This window comes from Nelumbo lutea, chromosome 2 (assembly GCF_056320005.1).
Source record: "Nelumbo lutea isolate HS-2025 chromosome 2, American lotus-T2T, whole genome shotgun sequence".
Lineage (NCBI taxonomy): Eukaryota > Viridiplantae > Streptophyta > Magnoliopsida > Proteales > Nelumbonaceae > Nelumbo > Nelumbo lutea.
In genome coordinates, this window is record NC_142685.1 from 31,077,054 (window position 1) to 31,101,590 (window position 24,537).

A 24,537-nucleotide genomic window follows, 5' to 3' on the forward strand; every position below is an offset into this window, starting at 1 on the left:
CAGTCTTTACCGATCCTACACAATTTACATTTTAAAAATTCTTTGTTTATGTTTTTATGTATTTGAGTGTTTCTTTTAGCTCTTGGTTTACATTGTGTATATACCTTTTCCATAGATTACAAGGATTAGGAAGTTGTGGGGCGTGGAACAGGCAGAATAAAACATGTTAATAACAAATACATACTAACATGCTAACATCTGTGAGATGCACCAATTTACAAAGGGTAATAGAGCTTGGGTTGCATTGTTTTCAAAGCGCCCAGGTGATGGTAGGCGATAGGGGGGCACCTAGTTGACTAGGCAATGACTTTTTTATAGTAAAAGACAAATTGTAGGGTAACTCCCTAGGTCTCATAGTAATCAGCAGAAATATTTAACTAATAATTACCATAATGCTCATCAAATAAGTATAGATCTCATATCAAAACATAGAAAGTCGACATAATTTTGAGAAGAAAAAGAAGAAAGAAAAGAAAACATAGAAAAAATAAGAATGCAACTAGGAAAATGGTTGTGGAGATTGCCAAATGATAGGGACAAACTGTGGGCAAAGGTAATCATTAGCATTCATGGACTTGTGACGAAAGGCTGGGATTTTGGAGTGCAGAATAGGGCAACAAGAGCTTTTCCTTGGAAATCCATTCATGACATTCTTTTATTTTTTCTGCCTCTTATCAGGTATAATCTTGGCATTGGGAACTATGTTAAATTTTGGGAACATGTTTGGTTGGGTAATTCACCCTTGAAGGAACAATTTCCATCCTTATTTGCCTTGTCAAACCGTATGGTGAACACATTTCCTCTTTCTTGACTCATTCCAGCTCTAGGTCTAGACTTGATTAAGACTTGGGTTTTAGAAGAGGCCTTCGTGAATTGCTGAAACTTCTTTCTTCTTATTTCTCTTTCTCTCTTTTCTTCTTTTCTTGCATTATCTGAATTACTGTAGGTGTAATTTTCAACTTGGTATCAGAGCGGGTTCTCACTTTCGACTTTTTTTCTCCTTTCTTTGCCCATACATAGTGTGTGTGGAGAACTGATCAGTTGATTAATCATCTACTTATGCAGCTCAGTTAGAAAGGTTTTTGGAGAGTTTTGTGGAGGATTTTCATCCTTAGTTGAAGCCTAGGCTAGGTTCTTGGAGAATTTTCTCAAAAACCCTAGATAACTAGAGAAACCTTGTTACAGGTCGTAGAGATAGTTTGAACCAGGCGCTTGGGGATTAGAGGTAAGCCTTTTGATTTCTATTAGCGGCGGTCTTGGTTGGGTTGAATCCTGGAACCTCTGGAAGGGGCAGTTGAAGTTTCTCTCTTTCTCTCCATCTTGCAGTACCCCATGAAACCCTAATTTTGAGGGGTTGAAAGGTTATTTGCTTAGAACAGTAATTCTAGCCTAGTAAATCCCTAATTTGATTTTCATTTGCATCCATTTACTCAATGGAACAAACTGGAGGAGAAGACCAAATATTCCACATATTCTGGGTTTGGACATGGGGGGTCAATGGCGAATCCTTTTGGGGCTATGACTACTAGGGGTGTTCAAATTTGGTTGATAAACCGGAAATCGAACTGAACCAAACCGAATAAGCTAATTCAATTTGGTTAATTCGGCTATGATTCGGTTTAGTTTTTATTTTCTAAAAAAATCTGTTTTTGGTTTTGGTTTGGTTTGACTAAAATTTTCAACTGAACCAAACCGAAAACCAAATTAATGCTGTTATTTAGTTAAGTATATTAAACATTAATGTTTTATTTAATACTTTATGCTAATTAATTATTGTAATTCCCAATTAACAATTAATAATAGTTAATTAAAGCCTAGACTGATTATTAATTGCTTGTTCGTCATTAATTGTTCATTAATCATTAATTATTTTTGAAAATGGCCAATTTGCCAATTCCCCATTGGCATAGGGCTTTTGGCCTATTATAGCTTTTAATTAATAATAGATAATTAATTAAAACCATTGGGCTTTGGGGTCATTTTAGCTTTTAATTAATAATAGTTAATAGTTAATTAACTAAAACCATTGGGTTTTGGGGCAATTTTAACTTTTCATTAATAATACTTATTAAATGCTTGCCATTTATGTGGAACCAGGGTCCAACCGAACCGAAAACCGAACCAAACTCGGTTAGGGCCGGTTCGGTTCGGTTAGAGGAAAAGGTAAAATCGAATAGTTAGGCCCTCAGTTTGAACCGAATCGAACCGACTGATTGTACACTCCTAGAAACTACTGTGAAGCTAGATGGGACCAATTATTTAGCTTGGTCTCAATCTATTAAGATACATGTGTGTAGTAGAGGAAAATGGGGTTATATTACTAGGAGCAAGAAGAAACTAGAGGAGGATGGTCCTACTTATGAAAGGTGGATACAGGAAAAATACATAGTAGTGGGTTGGCTAGTGAATTGTATGCAACCACACATTAGTCAACATTTCCTGTAGATGGAAATTGCAAAAGAAGTGTGGGATAGTGTCACAGAGACCTATTTCCAAAAGCTTAATGTTGTTCGAGCCTACAAATTGAAGCATGATGTGAATAATCTTAGACAGGGGGAGAAGCCCTTAGCAGTTTACTTCTCTGTGCTGAAATCTCTTTGGCAAGAGATTGATCTGATGGAGATTGTTGTTTGGGGTTGCACAAAGGATGCATAAACATATAGGAGGTTGGTGGAGAGAAATCAGGTCTTTGAGTTCCTCACTGGACTCAACTCGGAGTATGATATTGTGAGGTAGAATGTTTTAGCAAAGGATGAGGTGACTTTGTCTCAAGCATATGCTATGGTGAGCAGTGAGGAGACTGCATCCAGAGCTCATTTATGCCAGATTCAAAAAAGAAAATGGTGGAAAATGGTTGAAATTGGAAAAGGTGGAAATGCAAATGTAGCCACCTCTTTACAAGGTGAACAAGGACAGGGTGGAGAGAAGTCAGTGGGAGAACAGCTTGCAACCGTTAGGGCTGAATATGAGAAGTATGGCTGAATCATCAGTCACTTGGAGTCCACTGCTACAACTCTTTCAAAAGCTGTTCCTTCCTCTGCATCTGCTCACTTAGGTATTCGTGCGACTACACATCATGCTTCTGTCTTAGTTACTCATTAAACCCTTTGGATAATTGATTTTGGTTCTTCTGATCATATGACCAATGTTTCATAGTTATTCACCTCTAACCAACTTCTTTCTGGCCAAGATAAGATATCCCTTGCTGATGGCTCCCTACCCCTATCTTGGGAAAGGGAGACATTAAGACCTCTAATGCCTTGACCTTATCATCTATTCTTCATGTACCTAAACTTAATACCAATTCGCTTTCAGTTAGTAATTTGACTAAATCCCTAAATTGCAGTATGACCTTTTTTTCCTTCATATTGTGTTTTTCAGGACATGGAATCTAAAATGGTGATTGGGAGTGGCTATGAGGCGAATGGGATCTATCTATTAGACATGCCTGAGCAGAGCTAAGTACAACCTAAGAAAACTGCATTTGTTTTAGAGTCCACTAGTTGTATTATGTTTTGTCGTAGTCGTTTGGGTCATTTGTTCTTTTCTTAATCGAGTCAGTTGTTTCTAGAGTTATTTAAAGGAATTAGTCTATCGAGTCTTCATTGTGAGTCTTGTAAGTTCTCAAAGCATTGTAAGAGCACTTATACTTCAAGTAATAAAAGATCAACTATTCTTTTTAATATTGTTTACTCTAATGTGTAGGGGCCTTACCATTTACCATGTATGGATGGGTATAAATATTTCATCATGTTTATTGATGGTTTTTCACGATATATTTGGATTTATCTTATGCTCTCTCGGGTTGAAGTGCCTAAACTTGTGCAACAGCTCCATGAACACATACTCAGTTTAATACCCGCATCAAAATATTCTGGTTAGACAATGCTAAGGAATATTTTGAGAACGACCTTACCTTCTATCTTGAGAAGTTTGGGGTTATTCATTAGAGTTCTTGTGCCCGCACTCCACAACAAATTGGAGTAGCAGAGAGGAAGAATAGACACATTGTGGAAGTTGCAAGGAACATTCTTTTTGCTACCCATGTTCCTCTGAAGTTTTGGGGTGATACAGTTTTAACAACTACCTACCTTATTAAACGCATGCCTTCTCGAGTCTTGGGGTTAAGATCTCATTTTGGAGTCCTCTTTCCTGATGTTGAGATTATCTCTATTCCTTTAAGGGTCTTTGGTTGCATGTCCATATTTCCAATTCCAAAAGACACAAGTTTGACCCCAAGGCTCAGAAGTGTATCTTCCTTGGTTATGCCTCCACATAGAAAGGGTATTGTTGTTTCGATCCCATTAGTGGCACCCGGTTTGTTTCCATGGATGTCACCTTTGTAGAGTCAGTTCCTTTTTATAGTCATCCTTCTGAGGGGGAGAGATCTCTTGAGTTGTTTTCTTCATCCCTTCCTTTGCCAATTCCAGTTGAGTCTTGTGTTGAGCCATCCACAATTATCCCCATTCTCGTGGATGGGTCATCTCCTTTGAGGTCTTCCCCTCCTACTGCTCTCCCTCCTCATGCTAGTCCTCCAGTTGTTTCCACTCATCCTATTCTTCAGAGGTGGTACCAGCGGCAAAGGCTAAGGCAAACACAGGTTGATCCCACACCTCCAGTTGAGTCTCAGGCACTCCCAATTACTGAAGAGAGGACATGTCCATCACCTCATCCACCAACACCCTCGTTTCCAGACTTTGACTTACCCATTGCTTTGAGAAAAGGTAAGAGGAAATATACAACTCATTGTATTTCCAAACACATTTCCTACAACTTGTTCCCATCCTACTATGGCTTTTTAGCCTCCATTTCCTCTCAATCCATCCCAAAGTTTGTTTCAGAAGCCTTAGCCACACCAGATTGGAGGGATGCACTGAGTACTGAAATAGAAGCCTTTCATAAAAACAATACATGAGATATTGTTGACTTGTCAGCTGGGAAGGTGCTTGTTGGGTGCAAGTGGGTTTTCACTATCAAGTATCATGTAGATGGGTCAATTTAAGAGGTATAAGGCTTGGCTTGTTACCAAGGGATATACCTAGGTATATGGGAGAGATTACACTGAGAGTTTGAGACCTTTTCTCTAGTTGCTAAGATGACTTCAGTGAGAGTTCTTTTATCCTTAGCAATGAGCTATGATTGGCCTTTGTATCAATTTGATGTTAAGAATGCATTCTTGAATGGTGATCTCACTAAAGAGGTATATATGTCCCTTCCTCCTGGTATATATGGCAAGGAAATGCAGGGTAAGGTGTGTAGATTGAAGAAATAACTTTATGGCCTGAAACAATCTCCACGTGCTTGGTTTAACAGGTTTAGGGCTGCTCTTGTTCAATTCGGCTACACTCAGACTCAATCAGATCATACCCTCTTTGTTAAAGAAAAGACACTCTGGTGACATTTCTTATAGCTTATGTAGATGATATTGTGGTTACTGGTAGTGATACAAAAGAAGTTACTTCTCTCAAGAAGTTTCTCAGTTCTGAATTTGAAATTAAAGATTTAGGGGAGTTGTGGTATTTTCTAGGCATTGAGGTTGCTATTCCAAGGAAGGTATCTTTATTTCTCAACAGAAGTATGTGCTAGACCTTCTTACTGAGACTGGAAAACTTGGTGCTAAATCTGCCTCTACTCCTATTGATGTGAATCATAAACTCTTAGCTAATGATGGAGAACTTTTAGCTGACATAGAAGTGTTTTAGAGATTACTGGGGAAACTTCTTTATCTATGTATGACTCGTTTAGACATTTCATATGCTGTGAGTGTTATTAGCTAGTTCATGCATGCTCCTAGAGACACACATATGGCTGTTGCAGAAAGGGTGTTATGTTACCTTAAGGGAACCCCTGGGAAGGATATATTATTTGCTAAACATGGACACATGAAGGTAGAAGCATATACAAATGATGATTGGGCAGGAAATGGGATGACGGGAGATTCACATCAGGATATTGTGCTATGGTAGCCGGAAATATTGTTTCCTGAAGAAGCAAAAGCAATCAGTGGTTGCTAGATCTTCAGCTGAGGCAGAGTATAGAGCTTTGGCCCTTGGTGTTTCTGATTTGTTATGGCTTAGATCTCTCCTTAATGGGATGGTTGTTTCATGTGACGAGCCACTTGTTTTGTATTGTGATAACCAATTTGCTATTAACATTGCTCACAACCCAATTCAGCATGATAGAACTAAACACATTGAGGAAAACAAACACTTTATACAGGAGAGAGTGGCTTCAGGAGAGGTGTGCCAACCTTTCATTGCATCAAAAGAGCAGCTAACAGATTTTCTAAGGGAGTCCCAAAGGCAAAGCTTCAACATTATGTAAGCAAGCTGGGCATGATTGGCATCTATGCTCAGGTTGAGGGGGAGTGTAGTGAGAATGGGCCGAATGGGCCTTCGTGTTATTTATTTCTTTTAAGTAGTATTTAAAAGTTATGTTTCTTAGTTATGGGCCTTCTTTTATTTTCTTAATTATTTCTTTAGTGCTAGCTGCCCCATTAAGGGCATCCAAGTAATTGTACTCAGACTTAAGAATTATTAATAAAAGTGATGAAGGGGGCTAGAGAGAGGTTTGAATTCTACTTTCCTCTCTTCCCTTCTTTTCTTCTTCCACAACCTATTGCTGAAACTTCTTTCTTCTTCTTTCTCTATCTCCCTTTTCTTCTTTTCTTGCATTATCTGAATTACTGTAGGTGTAATTTTCTACTAGTTCATTGCAGTTTTCAGTTCAACTGGGGAAGGGAACCCTATAAAATATTCAAATCAAGATGTTGGCTACTTAGCTCTCTTAAGAGTCTCAGAATGATTGTCTTTGTGATTAGATAGGGAAACTTTCCAAGTGGTTATAAGGTGGATGCTTACTTTTTTTAATACTCCATGGCAGTATTACACTTGAAACACTAATACTTTGACAATTGATATTGATTTTAACAGAACGAAATAGTAAAACGGGATTCATGTAGCTGGCTCCATATAGTTGGGATAAAGCTTGGGTGATGATGATGATGATTATGATGGCATATTTGACATCTCAAATGGGAGGCTAGATCTTTTTCTACTTTTCATCATAGGAACCTCTTTGATCTTTTTTCTGATAAAAAAATACAAGAAAATAGTAAAATGTGTTATCTGCTGGAAATTTCTTTACAAACTTGATATATTCTTTGCCAACCTGTTATTCTCTACATTCTTAATTGAAATTCTTGGTAAATGTTCTCATATGTCTTCCTATTTGCTAGGCTTGATTTCCACCTGGTACAGCTCTTCTTTGCCTGCATGCCTTCATTGGGTATCTCAATTCTCTAATTACTCATTTATATATCTGAAGTTTCACCTTTGATATTGCTATCTAAAAGGAGTATTTCTTGTAACAGCTGTCTATTTGGTGGCTCAGTATGCTCGCTATGAAATTAGAAGAATGGAGGCGGTAATGAAGTGTTATTTTTTTATTTTTTTTTTCTGTGAACTTCACCCGTAAGATTTAGTTTGTATATACTGTGTCACTTTCTTTTCATATTGGTCCCATTTTATCTGCAAATTTTCTTCATGTGTGCATCAAGTGACTTATTAATCATGTAACAAGGGAGGATTTCCTTGGTCCTTTCTTAGACGCACAAAGGGTGTGTTTCGGATATGCTTGAACAATCTTTTATTGGTAAATTTCCTTTTGATACAATATCACAATGTAACCTCAATTGTTTGATATTCTTGGCACCAGTAGTAGTCTGTTATTTATTAAAGTTATTAGCTAGTAATTGTAAAAGGCATTAAACTGATACAGGACATGACGGGGTAACAACAAAGGAAGGGAAACTGTTAGGGTTTTCTGAAAGTCTCTTGGGGTTTATGCTTTGATGAAATTGGGAGTGCCAGGTCAATAGCAAAAGTTCAGACTAGAAGAAGTGAAGGTTATGGAGAAGTGAAGGTCTGCTAGAGTATTTAAGGACTGCTCTTGAGATCAATCATCAGGTTATTAGAACCACTAGTGAGACTAGCTCAGTCCTTTGGTGGCCCTATGAATACCTCATTAAAGTGGGTGCCTAGGAGGCTAGGTGTACTAACACAGTGGTTGATTTATTGGCTAGAGCTGGGGTTTGGAAAGATGTTTTAGTTTGGGTTGCCCAGGACCAGCTTGTAATCTGTAAATTTACTTTTCTGTCTCTTTTTGTTCTTTTTATCTGGTTGTTAAGCTTCTTTGGTGGAGGGCTGTGTTGAACTCGTATCTTTTATTGTGTTTTGCTTAATGAAATTGCTGTTATTTATCAAAAAAAATATTGTAATTAGAAACCAATAAGCAGGCCGAATCTGTGGGACAGCAGTCAGGAACTCAAGGTTCTTGCATCAAGAAAAACAAAAAGTGAGAAATTAAGATCCCTAAATATCTATAATTTTAGGAAACTAGAACATCAAAATTCAATGCAAGACCTGTAAGAAACCAGAGTTCAGATCAAATAATGTTGAAAATCAAGTGCTGGTTGCAGATTAATGCGGACAACAAGGTGATTTGCTCAATAATGTTCACTTGTAAATCAAATTGTCTCCTCCTCAAAACAGATCCAGAAGGTTGAAATGCTGTGTTCCTTTTTTTTTTTAAACTTTTTTTGACCAATAAAGGCAATAACTTATTATTAATAAGAACAAGTAAGAAATATTGCGTTTCTTGCAAGCCATGGCATATACACAATCAGATAAAGAAGAAATAAATACCACAAAAATAAAAAAAGAAGTTCCTTTTTTGTTTGTTTTTTCTGTATTCTTTTACTTGTTTATTTATTTTGATAGTAAAAAGAAAATTCATTAAAAAAAAATCGATTACAACCTAGAGAGGTGTTGAGGAACCTCCAAACAAAACTAAGGACCGACAATCCCTCAAACGCTTTCTTTGAAAACCTTACACCCAAATCCATCACATCAACCGCACAAAACTCTTACTAAACCCAACACCCCAAAAGAAACATAAAACAAGTAGTCGATCAAGACTACAATCAGTCTTGAATCCGAAAGTAAAAGAAGGATTTCAGATGGAGAAAAGAAGAAAAGAGGGAGAAGCAGAAGCACATGAAGGGTTTTAGAAAAGGGAGAGAGAGGGTCGAATCAAATCAATCTGCTGACCCACTCTTAATATTTATATGTTTACTAATTGTAAAAAAAGGCTAAATTTCCCTTATTGCTTACATGGCAAATAAACTTGTTAGAATACACAAATCAGGGGTATTTTGGTCATTTTGGTTTATCTGTTTGAGAGTGAAAGGTCTATTTTATTTAAGTTTAAGTTGTGTCCCATCTTTCATGAGGGACAATATGGTCTTTCTTGTAACTCTATTATTTGAAATAAATACAAGTGGGGCGGCTAGGAAGGACTGATTTTCTTCTTCCTAATCTGGCCGAACCCTTCTTCTTCTTCTCTTCTCTTCTTCTTCTTCTTCTTCTTCTTCTTCTTCTTCTTCTTTCTTTTCTTCTTCTCTGCTTTAACCTAGAATCGAATAGGGTTTTCTTACATGGTATCAGAGCGGTAAAACCTTGTTCTCCTTTCATTCTTCCTTGCTGCTGTCTTCTTTCTGGGTTCGCCGCCAACCATTTCAGCTTTCCTCAATTTTCTGCTAGCCTGAGTGGAAGCTCGACAAGGGGCCAAAAAGGATTCGTCGTTTTGTGGTTTTGGAGGTGAGAATGCCTCCAGTTACTGTGGTGGTGGTCGTTGAAGTTGTGTACTAGACGCCCTCTATTCAGTGATACGAAGAGGGTTGTTTGTGGACAGGTATGAACAGTGCTGTTTTTTGCCCAAATAGTGGACTGTGAATGCTATGTTTTGGTTTTTTTTTTGTTGTGGAGGTTTGGAGTGACTATTATGCATATCAGTCCTGTTCTTCTCTGTTTTACCTCATATGTGTGCTGAAGTAGGGTTTTTCGACTGTTGAAGTTCACGACAGCAGTGGTGTGGTGGTAGTTGTATTGTGTTGAATGGTGTACGATGATTCTGAATATTTAAAAGTGAACCCTTGGATCTGGTGTGTGAACAGTTCTGTAGTGTGCAGTACAAGTGTTTGATTTAATGACTGAGTGACTTCAGCCCTTGTATTTTGGTGGGTGAATGGTTCTGCAGTGTGCAGTACAGATGTTTGATGTAATGACTGAGTGATTCAGCTTTAGTATTTGATGTGCAATGTGTATTTGAAGAAGTTGGTGGTGCTGTAAGTTAGATAAGTTTTGTGGAAATGTGTGAGGTTGTGTTGCATATTTGAAGGTGAATTAGTTAAGGTGGCATCGATTGGAGATGGGAATGACAATAAAACAAGCGTCATGCTTTCTCCAAACTACCTATGTGTTCAAATGACATCTATTAAGCTGAATGGTGAGAATTATGTGCCGTGGGCAAAATCTGTGGAAGTGTTCTTAAAGGCCAAGAGAAAGGTAAAACATGTGAGAGAGGAGAAACCTTCCTCTGATTCTCTGTGGTTCAGTGACTGGGAATAGGAAGATGCACAAATAATAACATGGCTATGGAACAACATGGAACCAAAAATTAGTGTGAACTTTATGTTCCTAGATACAACTAAAGAAATCTGGGATCACGCTAAGAAGCTATACTCTGGACAAGACAATACAACTAGGGTGTATCAATTGTACCAAGAGTACTTTAATCTGAAGCAAGGCAGTCAAAGCTTGGAGGAATACTATGCAAGTCTAAGGAATATCCGAAATGAGCTTAATGTGTATCATCCTCTGACATCGGATGTTCAGATTCAACAACAACAACGTGAACAACTTGATGTGACAAGGTTTCTAGTGGGTTTGAAGGCTGAGTATGAGCTTGTCCAAGCACAAATATTTGGGGGGGGGGTCTGCTCTTCCCTCACTTGAAGAAGTTTTTGCTTGTCTTAAGAGGACATCTATTGAGTCTGTAGAGCATTCCTCTCTCTCGGACAGATATGGTTTCGTGGTGACTAGAGGGGGTGGCCGTGGAAATAGAGGTGGTGGTGGTAGTAGTGGACTTCCAGGCAACCGTGGTGGTCCCATGTTTAACTGTGCTGGTGGCCGGAGTGGAGGTTGAGACTCAGGGGGAGGTTGTGGTAAAGGAAGAAGTAATGCCCCTAGGAAGTGTACACACTGTGGTTTAGAGGGCACACAATTAATTTTTACTATGATTTACGTGGCCCACCTAACACTTGGGCTAACCATGCTATGACTAAGGGTAGTAGTACAATTACTGAAAGCCAGCAAATTGACTCGATCCCCTCCACATCTATTGGTGCTTCTGGGAAGGAAATGGTGAGTGTACTCCATGCAGTATATGAGCAGTTCATTCAAACATCTTAGCAGAACACCGCTAGCCTTGCCCATTCAGGTATGGCTTGCTTAGCTTCCAAGCCCCCACACTAGATCATTGACTCTAGAGCCTCGGACCATATGTCTGGGACTCCTAATGTATTTTCTTCCCTTTCTCGGCCCTCCACATCTCAAACAGTTACACTTGCTAATGGTTCTACATCTCCCTTCTGTGGTGTTGGTGATGTTGATCTCTCCTCATCTTTATCATCTGTTTTGTATGTTCCCGAGTTCCCCTTTAACCTTATGTCTGTTAGTAGATTAACCAAGTCTTTTAATTGTTCTATAACCTTTTATCCCTCTTCTTGTGTGTTGCAGGATCTCAAGATGGGGATGAACATTGGTGGAGGGCATGAGGCAGGTGGATTGTATTACCTTGATGGTGGTGGCCCTCCAGTAGCTTTTCAATTGTCTCTTACTCCTCTTCAATGGCACTGCAGACTTAGTCATCCTTCTCTCAAGGGTCTGAAGTTGCTGGTCCCTTCCTTGAGTCATCTTTCATCTTTGGATTGTGAGTCCTGTTAACTAGGGAAACAACATAGAGTCTCTTTTAGTCCAAGAGTCGATAGTCGTGTCTCGAGTCCTTTTTCTTTAGTTCATTCTGATGTCTGGGGTCCAATCAAAGTGATGTCATACAATGGATATAAGTATTTTGTAATTTTTGTTGATGACTTTTCAAGGATGACATGGATTTATCTTATGAAAGATCGCAGTGAATTGTTTTCTATTTTTCAAAAATTTTATGCTGAAATACGCACCCAATTTGATGTTCATATTAAATTTCTTCGTTCCGATAATGCCAAAGAGTACAACTCATCACCACTTCAGCAATACTTAGAGCACCATGAGATAATTTATCAAACTTCTTGTGCCTACACCCCACAACAAAACGGTGTAGCTGAACGGAAAAATCGACATCTCCTTGAAACTGCTCGGTCCTTGATGCTTAATATGAATGTCCCAAAGCATTTTTGGAGTGATGCCGTCCTCACATCTTGTTTTCTGATCAATCGGATGCCCATGTCCATCCTTGGAAGTCAATCCCCCTTCTCGGTGTTGTTTCCCACCTTGTCTCCATTTCCTCTCACCCCAAGAGTCTTTGGATGTGTTTGTTTTGTTCAACACTTGGGGCCTGGTTTAGACAAGTTAGATGTACGATCTACTAAGTGTATCTTCCTTGGCTACTCGAGGACTCAGAAAGGGTATAAATGTTATAACCCTAAATTCCATAAGTCATTTGTGTGCTCTGATGTCACCTTCTTTGAATCAGTTCCTTTTTTCTCAGATGCTGTGGTTTCTTCTCCTTCCTTTGTAGTTCCTCTTCCCATCCCTAGTGCGGATCCCCTTTCCATGGCTCCCATTCCTGCTGTAGATTCACATCCCATGCTAGTTACTACTGAGAGGCCGTCAATCACACAAGTGTATACCCACAGAAGAGCATCGGCCCCTCCTCCAATTCAGTCCTCGTTGACAGATCTTGCTATTGCTTCTTCTCCCTCAGATCTTGATCTACCTATTGCTCTGCAGAAAGGTAAACGTACTTGTACTTCTCATCCTATTTCACACTATGTTTCAACTGCTCACTTTTCTACTTCTCATTGCAACTTTATATCATTGCTCTCATCTGTTTCCATTCTCAAGACTGTCCAGGAAGCCCTTACCTCCCCAGGGTGGCGGCAAGCCACGGAAGAGGAACTCTCTACTCTACAACACAATCACACATGGGAACTCACTGCTCTTCCTCTTGGTAAGCATGCTGTTGGGTGTAAGTGGGTCTACACAGTGAAGTATCTTCTAGGTGGTAGTGTAAAGCGATTGAAGGCTAGGTTTCTCAGCTGTATGGTGTGGACTATATGGAGACATTTTCTCCTGTGGCTAAGATTGGTTCAGTTCGGGTGTTGATTTCATTAGCTGCTATGTATGATTGGCCTCTTGTACAACTTGACATAAAAAATGCTTTCCTACATGGTGATCTCATTGAGGAAGTATATATGGAGCAACCACCAGGGTTTGTTGCTCAGTGGGAGGATGGTAAGGTTTGTAGACTCAAAAAGACAATTTATGGACTGAAACAATCTCCACGTGCTTGGTTTGGCAGGTTCAGTGAAGTGGTGAAAGATTTTGGGATGAAACAGTGTTAGGTAGACCATTCTGTGTTCAGCCATGACTCAAAAGATGGGAAAATCTTGCTAGTGGTGTATGTGGATGATATTGTCATAACTGGGAGTGACAGTAACGGAATCGACAGGTTGAAGAAATTTCTACAGGACCACTTCAATACGAAAGATTTGGGTAAGCTGAAGTACTTCCTGGGAATAGAGGTTGCAAGGTCAAAACATGGAATTAACTTATGTCAGAGAAAATATGTTCTTGACCTACTTGAAGAAACAAGACTGTTAGGTGCTAAACCAGCAGAGACTCCTATGGAACTCAATGCCAAGTTGAGTGTTGATGCAGGTGAAGAGTTTGATGATCCTGGAAGATACAGGAGGTTGGTGGGAAAGTTGAACTACCTGACCATTACTCGACCAGATATATCATTTGTTGTGAGTATGGTGAGTCAGTTTATGCAACATCCTCGGATTCCTCATTGGGAAGCAGTTCTAAGGATTGTTAGGTACCTGGAGGGTGCTCTAGGTCGTGGTTTGCTATACCGAAGTGGAGGGATCCTTGAGATAGTAGGGTACACAGATGCTGATTGGGTTGGTTCTATATCAGACAAGAGATCAACTACAGGGTCTCATTGGGAAGCAGTTCTAAGGATTGTTAGGTACCTGGAGGGTGCTCTAGGTCGTGGTTTGCTATATCGAAGTGGAGGGATCCTTGAGATAGTAGGGTACACAGATGCTGATTGGGTTGGTTCTATATCAGACAAGAGATCAACTATAGGGTATTGTGCCTTCCTTGGTGGCAATCTTGTAACTTGGAAGAGCAAGAAACAAACAGTGGTGGCAAGGAGTAGTGCAGAAGCCGAGTACATGGCTATGGCTCATATCACATGTGAATTAGTATGGTTGAAGAACTTGTTACAAGAGATGGGGTTCTCAGTTGATAAACCCATGAAAGTATACTGTGATAACCAATCTGTTGTTCATATCTCTTCCAACCCAGTCTTCCATGAGAGAACTAAGCATATTGAGGTTGATTTTCACTTTGTAGGAGAGAAAGTGATAAGTGGAGTGATAACCATATCTCATGTGAACTTAAGAAATCAGTGGGCAGATCTCTTTATAAAGGGATTGTCTTGGGGCTGAGTAGATTGTATTTGTGACAAGCTGGGACTATATGACATATACTCTCTAGCTTGAGGGGGAGTGTTAGAATACACGAATCAGGGGTATTTTGGTCATTTTGGTTTATCTGTTTGAGAGTGAAAGGTCTATTTTATTTAAGTTTAAGTTATGTGTCCCATCTTTCATGAGGGACAAAATGGTCTTTCTTTTAATCTATTATTTGAAATAAATACAAGTGGGTCGGCTAGGAAGGACTGGTTTTCTTCTTCCTAATATGGCCAAACCATTCTTCTTCTTCTTCTTCTTCTTCTTCTTCTTCTTCTTTCTTTTCTTCTTTTCTACTTTAACCTAGAATTGAATAGGGTTTTCTTACAAAACTAATAATAAAACTGAAATAACAACCTGAAAACTGAAACAACTACCAACTAACATTGACATAACTAACAAAGAATACATGCTATGCTGCCATACAAACACAGTGGGGACCACAGTCGTGGGGTCCACATCATTGTTCTCTACACTCCCCCTCAAGTTGGGAATAGATATTTGTCATTCCCAACTTGCATAGGTCTGCCTCTAACTTCTTCCTTGGAACAGCCTTGGTGAGAAGATCTGCGAGCTGCATGCTGGAGGTGATATACGGGATACACACTTCTTGAGAAGAAACCCTTTCTCTGACAAAATGTCGATCAACTTCGATATGCTTAGTTCTGTCATGCTTGACCGGATTGTGAGCTACATTAATAGCAGCCTGATTATCACAATACAACATTAAGGGCTTCTCATAATCAATATCCAACTCTTCAAGTAATGACTTCAGCCACACCATTAGCCATTGATCTATATTCATCTTCAGCACTAGAGCGAGAAACAATACTTTGTTTCTTACTCCTCCAAGAAACAAGGTTACCTCCTACAAAGGCACAATATCCAGAGGTAGACCTCCTGTCATCAGCACTCCCAGCCCAATCAGCATTTGTATAGACCTCTATCTTCATGTGATCATTATTCTTGAACAATATTCCTCTATCTGGACATCTCTTCAAGTATGCTAATATTCTCTCAACTGCAAGGAGGTGAGTAGTTCTAGAAGAATGCATGTATTGACTGATAATGCTGACTGCATAACTAGTGTCTGGTCATGCGAGTCTCTCCACCCTCTGCACTGATCTTGTGATTCTGTTCAATGGGTGTATTTGCAGGCTTAACACTCAACTTTCCAGTTTCTGTTAACAGATCTAGAACATACTTCCTTTAGAAATAAAGATCCCGTATTTAGATCTAGCAACCTCAATACCCAAGAAGCGTCGTAGCTCACCCAGATCTTTCACCTCAAACTCTTGATGAAGGAGTTGTTTGAGGGACTCAATCTCACTATTATCATTCCCTGTCACCACAATATCATCCACATATACAGCAAGCAAGGTCAAAGAAGAGTCCACTCTTTTAATGAACAATGTATGGTTTGACTGGGCCTGTACATAGCCGAATTTTTTGAGGGTTTGTCTGAATCTATCAAACCAAGCTTTGGGGGACTGCTTTAGTCCATACAAGGCTTTATTTAGCCAGCAAACCTTCTTACCTGTCTCTGCATCATAAAATCCAGAAGGTAATTGCATGTAGACTTCTTCTTGTAAGTCTCCATTTAGGAAGGCATTTGTAACATCCATCTGGAACAAGGGCCAAGAATAACTGGCTGCAGGGGCTAATAGAACCTGAATAGTGGTCATCTTTGCCACCGGAGCAAAAGTCTCCAAGTAGTCTATACCATAAGTCTGAGTAAATCCTTTTGCAACTAACCGGCCTTTATACCTTTCAATGGAACCATTAGCATTATGTTTCACAGTAAATACCCATCTACATCCAACCGATTTCTTTCCTTTGGGCTAGTCAACTAGCTCCCAAGTATTATTCCTTAGAAGGGCATCCATTTCAACCTTCGTTGCATCTTTCCACTCAAGAACTGACAAAGCTTCCTACACTGTTCTGGGAATAGGAATACCAGTAATGGATGTGAGAAAGGACCTGTAAGAAAGAGACAAGTGATCATTGGACAGAAACTAGGAAATGTAGTGAGCTGTGGATGTGGTGCAACGTTGTTTCCCTTTACGAACTGCAATAGGGAGGTCAAGGTCATCCAAAGAAAGTGGAGTAACAACAGTGGAAGGTATCTCAGTGGGACCTGGATCTGATAAGGGGACTGTAGTATTTGGATCTGGATCCACAGAAGGAACTGGGGCTGGCCTGGACTGCTAATGACCGAAATCAACCTGCCTTCACCGCCTGTAATAGACTTTCAACTCCTGGCACCTCTGACAACTCTCCCCATTACATTCCTCATCACTCAATGGAATGGGTAAAGGAACTTCAGATGAGTTAACCTCACTCTCACAAACCCCATTCTCACTACTCTCTCCCTGAGGAAAAACCCTAGGGTAATCGGGTACCTCCAATTAGAAAGCTGTACATTATGAATTTATTGTAAATGAATAAAGTACATATTTGATTCATGTTCCTATGTTGCGTTTCTGTGTAATACCCTTAAACTGGACACTTATGAGACTCGTGTTAGTTTAGAATGTTCACAGCCGTTGGATAAGTCTGGGGAGATTTATCCTGCCAAGGCTGACACTGGTGTGCTACCAAATGTTGGGGTGGCCTGTCTCAACCACTAGGGTGAGACCCAAGGCATATGCAATGTAGGATTAATTGAATCTTTGAATCGGACTAGATTTCCAGTATTGCCCTGGACCTTGGAGATTGATGGGCAAAACTGGAAAGTTACACCTGACCCCTAGACTCGATTATGATATTGCACCAGGTGTCGGATCGGGCTATCTTTGATATGCCAATCAGTGAGATCCTTAGCGAGGGTCAAAACTTGGATATGTTGGGACAGTCTGAGAATTCATCTGAGTGGGTGATTATAGTGACAGGATCAGCCCCTTTGTCGGACAAAGGTAATGATCGGGGATGCACTCTCTTTGATGGAAACCAAGACTGCCGGCAGCCGGTTTCAATTGTTGAGATTTGTTTTGCAAAATATATTTTATATGAGATATAAAAGTATATATATTATGGTTTCTAATTGTTTGCAAAAGGTTTTAATTCCCGGGATCCATGTGAGTAGAGAGTGCAACACTGTTCCTTGCAGCCGAGGGAGAGGTCCTCTCTTGTCGGGTAGTGTTTGATCATTATGGGCTGAGAGGTTAAGCGTAAGACCATTGAGGGTAATACTTGATGGGCTAATCTTGCATCTGCCCACAGTCTCTGGGTGTTACAAGGTGGCTTGGCCTAGGGACCACTTAGGGTAAGTGTTGGGCCCATAGAGCCCATGTGATGGGTTTCAGGGGGTGCACTGCCCATAACAGTGTATTCGGCCAGGCCTTGTAACAAAGGCTAGGCTGAACCCATGTGGCTGATGTGTAGATCAATGTTTGGGTCCCACGCCATACAAGGAAGCCCAACTGGGCAGTAGTTAGGAAGGCTAAGTGAGCACATAACCTTAATGGGCCTAAAGCCCATTTCGAACTGGGTTGATTTGATCAGTTAAATAAAGGGCGAATTTTGAGATTGGATTAGCAGATGGGATTGGGTCTTGACCCTATCCACTCATAGAATCCAGATCTAAATGAGATTTAGATCTGGAAACTTCCTAATGAGATTAGGAGAAGGCTGATCCAATTTGCAGATAAGATAAGGGTTTACCCTTATCACTTAAAGGGAATTCTGATCCAAATATGATTTGGATCAACAACTCCTAATGGGATTAGGAGCTGATCCCTTTAAGGTTATAAAAGGAGGAGGGGGTGACAGCCTTTTGATATACTACACTTCACATCCTCAGAGCTAAAATCACAGAAGAAAGAATCTAGCAACCTGCAAAATTCTTTCTTGTCGCCTCCTTCCTGCCGCCACCTAGCCTGCCAGTTCGATCTTCAGTTCAGTAGGAGAAATCAAGATCGGATCTTGATATCAGAGTCTTGTGAAGGGACTGATAGGAAGCCGTGCTCACGTGCCATCCTGCTGATTCTTGCGAAGGATCAGATTCTTGGGAAGAACATTGCTGACTCTGGTCCATCCTGTAGTGCGCCATCTTCAGTGGGAGTAGTTTTTGGTTCCTTCCTTGGGCGTGAACACCTCCATTGGGAAATATTATTTTTCCGTATCAGGTATATCCCTCTTCTATTGCTTCTGTTCAGATCTGGTTCGGTTCTTGGTTCAAGACAGATCGTTGAAAAATGTGATTTTTCTAAAATTGGGAATACGATTCCTAGTAGGATGGAGGGAAATTTTTTGAAATTCGCTCATTCTATTCCGCAAGATTCGGGCATCCATACGATGGATATCTCATCCCTTAACCCATTACATTCCTCATCACTCAATGGAATGGGTAAAGGAACTTCAGATGAGTTAACCTCACTCTCACAAACCCCATTCTCACTACTCTCCCCCTGAGGAGAAACCCTAGGGTAATAGGGTACCTCCTCAAAGAAAGTAACATCCATCGAGACAAATCTCCTCCTGGAAGTAGGTTCATAGGAGCAATAACCCTTTTGAGTGTGTGCATAACCGAGAAAAATGCATTTGGAGGCCTTAGGGTCAAATTTGGAACGATGAGGTCCAAGAATCTAAAGAAAGCAGGTGCAACCAAAGGTTTTAAGGGGAACAGTAAATAATTCTGCATCTGAGTATAGAAGGGTAAACAGAGGCTTCATGTCAAGAACTTGTGAAGGAACTCGATTAATGAGATACACTGTTGTGAGAATAGCATCGCCCTAGAAATAGATAGGCACATTGGAGGTAAACATAATGCTTCTAACCACCTCCAAAATGTGCTTATTCTTCCTCAGGCAACCCCATTCCGCTATGGTGTATGAGGACAAGTACTCTGGTGAATAATCCCATGATCAAGTAGATAAGAGGCCAGGTAAAGTATTCTTTCGCATTATCAGATTTGAGGATTTTGATTTTGACCTCGAACTGGGTTAAAATCATCTGATGAAAGGTTTGAGTCAGAGCAGGAACCTCATCCTGAGAACGCATAAGGTAAACCCAAGAAAAACGGGTATAGTCATCAACAAACAAGAAATATCTGTACCCCTCCATAGAAGGGATGTGATACGGGTCACAAACATCAGCGTGCACAACATCAAAAGAATTACTACTTTTATTACTCAAGGAATAAGATGTTCTACAATGCTGCAAGTTCACAACTCTTACATCTCAAATTTGACATCTGAACAAACTCAAACAAATTAGGAAACAAACTCTTCAAAGTCTGAAATGATAAATGACCTAACCGATTATGCCAAAGCATAACCAGACTAACAGACTGAGAAACAAAAGACTTCTTATCTTCATGATCTTTCTAATGAGAACTCTCTCCAAGTAGATAGATCCCATTTGTCTCACGGCCAGTCCCAATCACCTTCCTTGTCTCCAAGTCCTGAAAAACACATTGGTTAGGGAAGAAGGTTATTGAACAGTTATGATGTTTTGTAATACTACTGACTGAAAGCAAGTTAGTATCAAGCTTAGGAACATGCAAAACTGAGGATAAGGAAATGGTATTAGACAACTTGATGTCTCCCTTGCCAGAAATGGGAACAAGGGAACCATCAGCAATGGACACCTTATCTCTACTAGAAGATAGGTGATCGGTAGTGAACAGTGATGGCAAGCTAGTCATATGGTCAAATGCACTTGAGTCTATTACCCCTCAATGTTCAGTGTTACCTGTCTCACAATATCATAATCAGAATTCAGACCAGCTAGGAATTCAAAAACCCTATTAGTCTCAACTTGCTTTCTATGAGTTTGTGCATCCTTCTGACTTTCCCACTCAAGTGTTTCCAGATGGTCAATTTCATGCCACATGGATTTCAAAGTAGAGAAGCAAACAGAGACTGGTTTCTCTCCTTGCTTGAGGTTATTAACCTCACACTTCAATTCATAGGCCCTAGCAACATTAAGGGGTTGGAAGTAGGTCTCTTTCATGACATCCCAGATTTCCTTGGTTGTTTTTGCCCACAAATAGTTTCATCTGATATGTGGCTGCATAGAGTTGCACAGCCATGTCATAACCAAGTAGTTCTCCTGAACCCACTTGGTATACATTTTGGACCTCCTTGAATGGTTCTTTCACATCTCCCAATAGGTAGCTAAGTTTTCATCTACCCCCAATAGCCATCATGGACGATTGGGCCCATTCTAAGTAGTTGGGTCCATCAAACCTCACAGTTGTAATCTGAAATGCAGTTTCAGACATATTACCAGAATTGCTAGTCCCAGAAACACCTTCCCCCTGATTCTTGAACTCCATTCTTGGTTAAGAATTAGCAGTCAAAGCTTTTAAAGCTACTGTAATAGAAAACAACACTTAAACAACTGATAACAGCCAGCCTAGGTCTTCCACAAACAAGGGGAAAACAGATCTGAAACCAATCGATAGTTCTGAATTTTAGGGTGAACCCAGTTCAGATATGATCTGAAACCAATCGACAGTTCGGAATGTAAGTAGTCCAATTCTTGATAAAGGTTCTCACCCCTCAAAACAGGTTTGGAAGCTGAAACAAATTTAGGAATTACCCAAAAGGTGATAAAGATCAGGTTTGATCGTAGGGTTAAGGAAAACTTTGAAAAATCTTTGTGAGAACAGAAACAATTCTCAGTCGCACCTTCCAAATAGGTCCACAGTCAAGTCTGGTCGTAGGGTTAAGAACAAACCCTAGAAAAAAAACTCCAGAGAACTTTGTTCGCCTCTGAGAAAATAAGGGAAAGCTCAGCCGCTCCTTCTAGATAAGTCCAACCTATCTTTGACTGATGACGGTCTCAAGGAAAGATAAAACTTACCCAGAAAACTTTGATCACCACCTTCAATCATGGCCTGAACCCTAATATTGATCCTTTTAATATTCTCTGATTCTTCCTGATTACAAAACACTCTCCAAGCCTCTACAAGCCTTTGGACAGCTGCTAAACCCTTCTGGTAACCTCCAAGAATCAGCCAATGGACAGTTCTTTCTAAGCTTCCAGCCCTAGGCGGTTCTCATGTGGTCGGCTGGATTAGACACACATGAGGAACCCTAGATTGGCTCTGATACCAAGTAGTCGATCAAGGCTACAATCAGTCTTGAATCCGAAAGTAAAAGAAGGATTTCAGATGGAGAAAAGAAGAAGAAAAGAAGAAGCAGAAGCACACGAAGAGTTTTAGAAAACGGAGAGAAAGGGTCGAATCAAATCAATCTGCCGATCCACTCTTAATATTTATATGTTTACTAATTGTAAAAAAAGGCTAAGTTGCCTTAATGCTTACATGGCAAATAAACTAATAATAAAGTTGAAATAACAAGCTGAAACCGAAATAACTACCAACCAACACTGACATAACTAACAAAGAATACATATTGTGCTGCCATACGAACACAGTGGGGACCACAGCCATGGGGTCCACATCAGTGTTCTCTACAACCACCGCTACGCAATTCCCCTTGCCTTTCATCCACAACTTGAACCTTTGAGAAGATGCACTGCGGCTTGAAGGAAACAAAACAGAAGAGAACTCCCTCCTCCCCACGTTGGACCCAAGGCTTCTACATCCTCAAACAGAACCTCCTTCCCCAACTGCTACTTAGTGGACAACCCATTATTCTTCATCCACTAGTCCTTTCTCTCTCCCTTCATCTTCCTTGCAGGCCTCACCCCCTTCCCCCACACCCCTCATGTTGTTCAGCTCTTCCCTTTGGTTTCTTTCAAACTGTTCAATTGCTTTCTGGACCACCACTCCCCCCCCCCCCCCCCTACACACACACACACACACACAAGAAGAATAATCAAAGAGATTTCCCGATTTCCATCTGTTTGTCCACTAGTTTGCCGATGCCCACTTTTTCCTTCTCGGGGATACCTTCCTTAGAAGACTCTTTGAAACCACCTCCCCCTAATTTCCTTCTCCTTCCCCTCTCTTTCCTTTCATTTTGTTCCTCAGGCTATAAATCTGAGGCTACTCTGTTATCCTCCAATTCCATTCTTTCATCCTTCCCCTCTTCCTCCTCTTCCACCCTTCCATCATCCTCCTTTTCAATTATGTTCTCCTTCTCGATCTTCTCATCGATGCCCTCTAAATCATTTCTTTCCGACTTCTCCCTTGAGGAATCCTTGTCTTTTTGAGAGGATGGAAAAGAAACTTGCATTGTGTTAGTTGGATCCAACTCCATAGAAAAAACCATGTCTTTGTCTTCCAAAGAGGACTGTTTAACCTTCATTTTCACTCCTTTTCTTTTATAGATTTTCTTGAATTTGCCACAAGGGCTGTCCCCTACCAGCCCTTAAGCTTGTGAAAAACTTTGGTCACATGAACCAGCTGCCTGTTTCCGGACCTTTTGGATTTCCTGAGATCCCTTGTCTTAAGTGTGTCATTAACAGGAATCTCCAAGGTTCCTCCACTCATCATAACATATTTTCAGAAAAAGATACAAGAATGATTCATGTATGTATAATAACATGAAATTGCAAGTCTCCTTAAGTCCTCTGTGTTTAAGATGGACCAAGAACCCTTGAGATGTATGAATAGGGAATCCATATAAATAAGCATATTTCTCCTACCCAATTCCATAGTGAGTCTATTATTCTGCTGGCCTCTAATGATGTAAGGAACAGACTGGAAGAGAGGTAGGAAGAGGGTGAAGGGTGGGTCGATTGTAGCATGGAGGAAGACACTAATTACACTGATGATAGTTCAGATGACGCTGTCAGTGTAGGAAGCATGGGTGATGAAGGCTTATGCAATGAAGAACTTGTGGAAAATGTTAATCCAGGAAGGCTGTTTTAAATGCAAGCGGACAAGACGCAGCAGGTTGATCCGGTGGACTGGAATGTCAGAATAGGGGAAGAAAATAAAACAAAGCAAGGCCAGGAAGATTGGGGGGGGGGACCTATGCACATGAAGGAGAGGTACCTCTCTAAAGTTTCAAGATGTGCATTGTTCTATTAGGGATAAGCAGCAGGGTGGAGAGAGGGATCACAGTGTTGGCCAGGTGAAGGAAATGATTTCTCACCAGCCCAAGGAAATGGATAGGAACCAGTCCTCTAAACATGGAAGGTTAATTGAAAACATCAGCAAACCTCCTTCAGGAACGAAGGGGTGAGTAGGAGGGAGGGGAGGGATAGGATAGAGGAAGAGTCTAGCAGAGAGGATTTTGTTGCAGAATTTGTGGGCAAACTAGGATGTAAATTGAAGGACTGAAATGATTTAAAAGTTTTCCTACAAAAGGAGGAGGAGAGTAAGACCAAGAAGAGAAAACTAAGTGAAGTTGAGAGGATAAAAAGAGATGTAGGAGACAAACAATTTAGCGTAATGGGGGAAAGGAGGAAAGGAGGAAAGGAGGAAAGGAGGAAAGGGTTGAAGTAGGGGTGTAAAACAAGAGGTCACATGAGGATTCTTAGTTGGAATGTGGGAGGGGTTGGGAAATGCAAGGAAGAGAGCTACAATTAAAGAGGTGATTAAAAAGTTAAATTTGGATGTAGTGCTTATTTAAGAGTCCAAATGAATGGACTTTGGATGTAGTGCTCCGTCTTGGGGATCCTTAGGAGGGGTTGTGACATTGTGGAAGGGGATGTGTTTGTGGGGATGGAAGAGTTAATTGGCAAAGTGGAGGATGGATTTGAATGGGTGTTAACGAATGCATATGGACCAAATGGCTACAAGGAAAGGAATGAAATGTGGGAGTAACTAGGTGGTGTTAGAGGTTTATGGGATGGACCATGGTGTGTGGGAGGGGACTTCAATGTGGTTAGATTTATAGAGGAGACTAATAATCCTAATCAGAGAGTGACAACAAGTATGGGGAAATTCAACCTCTTTGTGGATGCCTTTGAACTTACAGAGATTCCTTTATCTCACAAGACATTCACTTGGTCTAGTCTCCAGGCGAACCCAATATGTTCTAAATTGGATAGGTTCCTTTTTTTCCACAGATTGG

The 24,537-nt window shown here is 40.4% G+C and overlaps 1 protein-coding gene across 1 annotated transcript in view; it reads left to right on the forward strand.

Moving 5' to 3' along the window:
• The window catches only part of LOC148869628 (uncharacterized), a 38,497-nt gene that overhangs the window by 1,302 nt on the left and 12,658 nt on the right, over positions 1-24,537 (forward strand). Inside the window, exons 2-3 of the mRNA XM_088969924.1 lie at positions 7,238-7,287; positions 7,373-7,425. Of these exons, the coding sequence (XP_088826050.1) occupies positions 7,238-7,287; positions 7,373-7,425 (103 nt within the window). The remainder of the gene's footprint in view (positions 1-7,237; positions 7,288-7,372; positions 7,426-24,537) is intronic.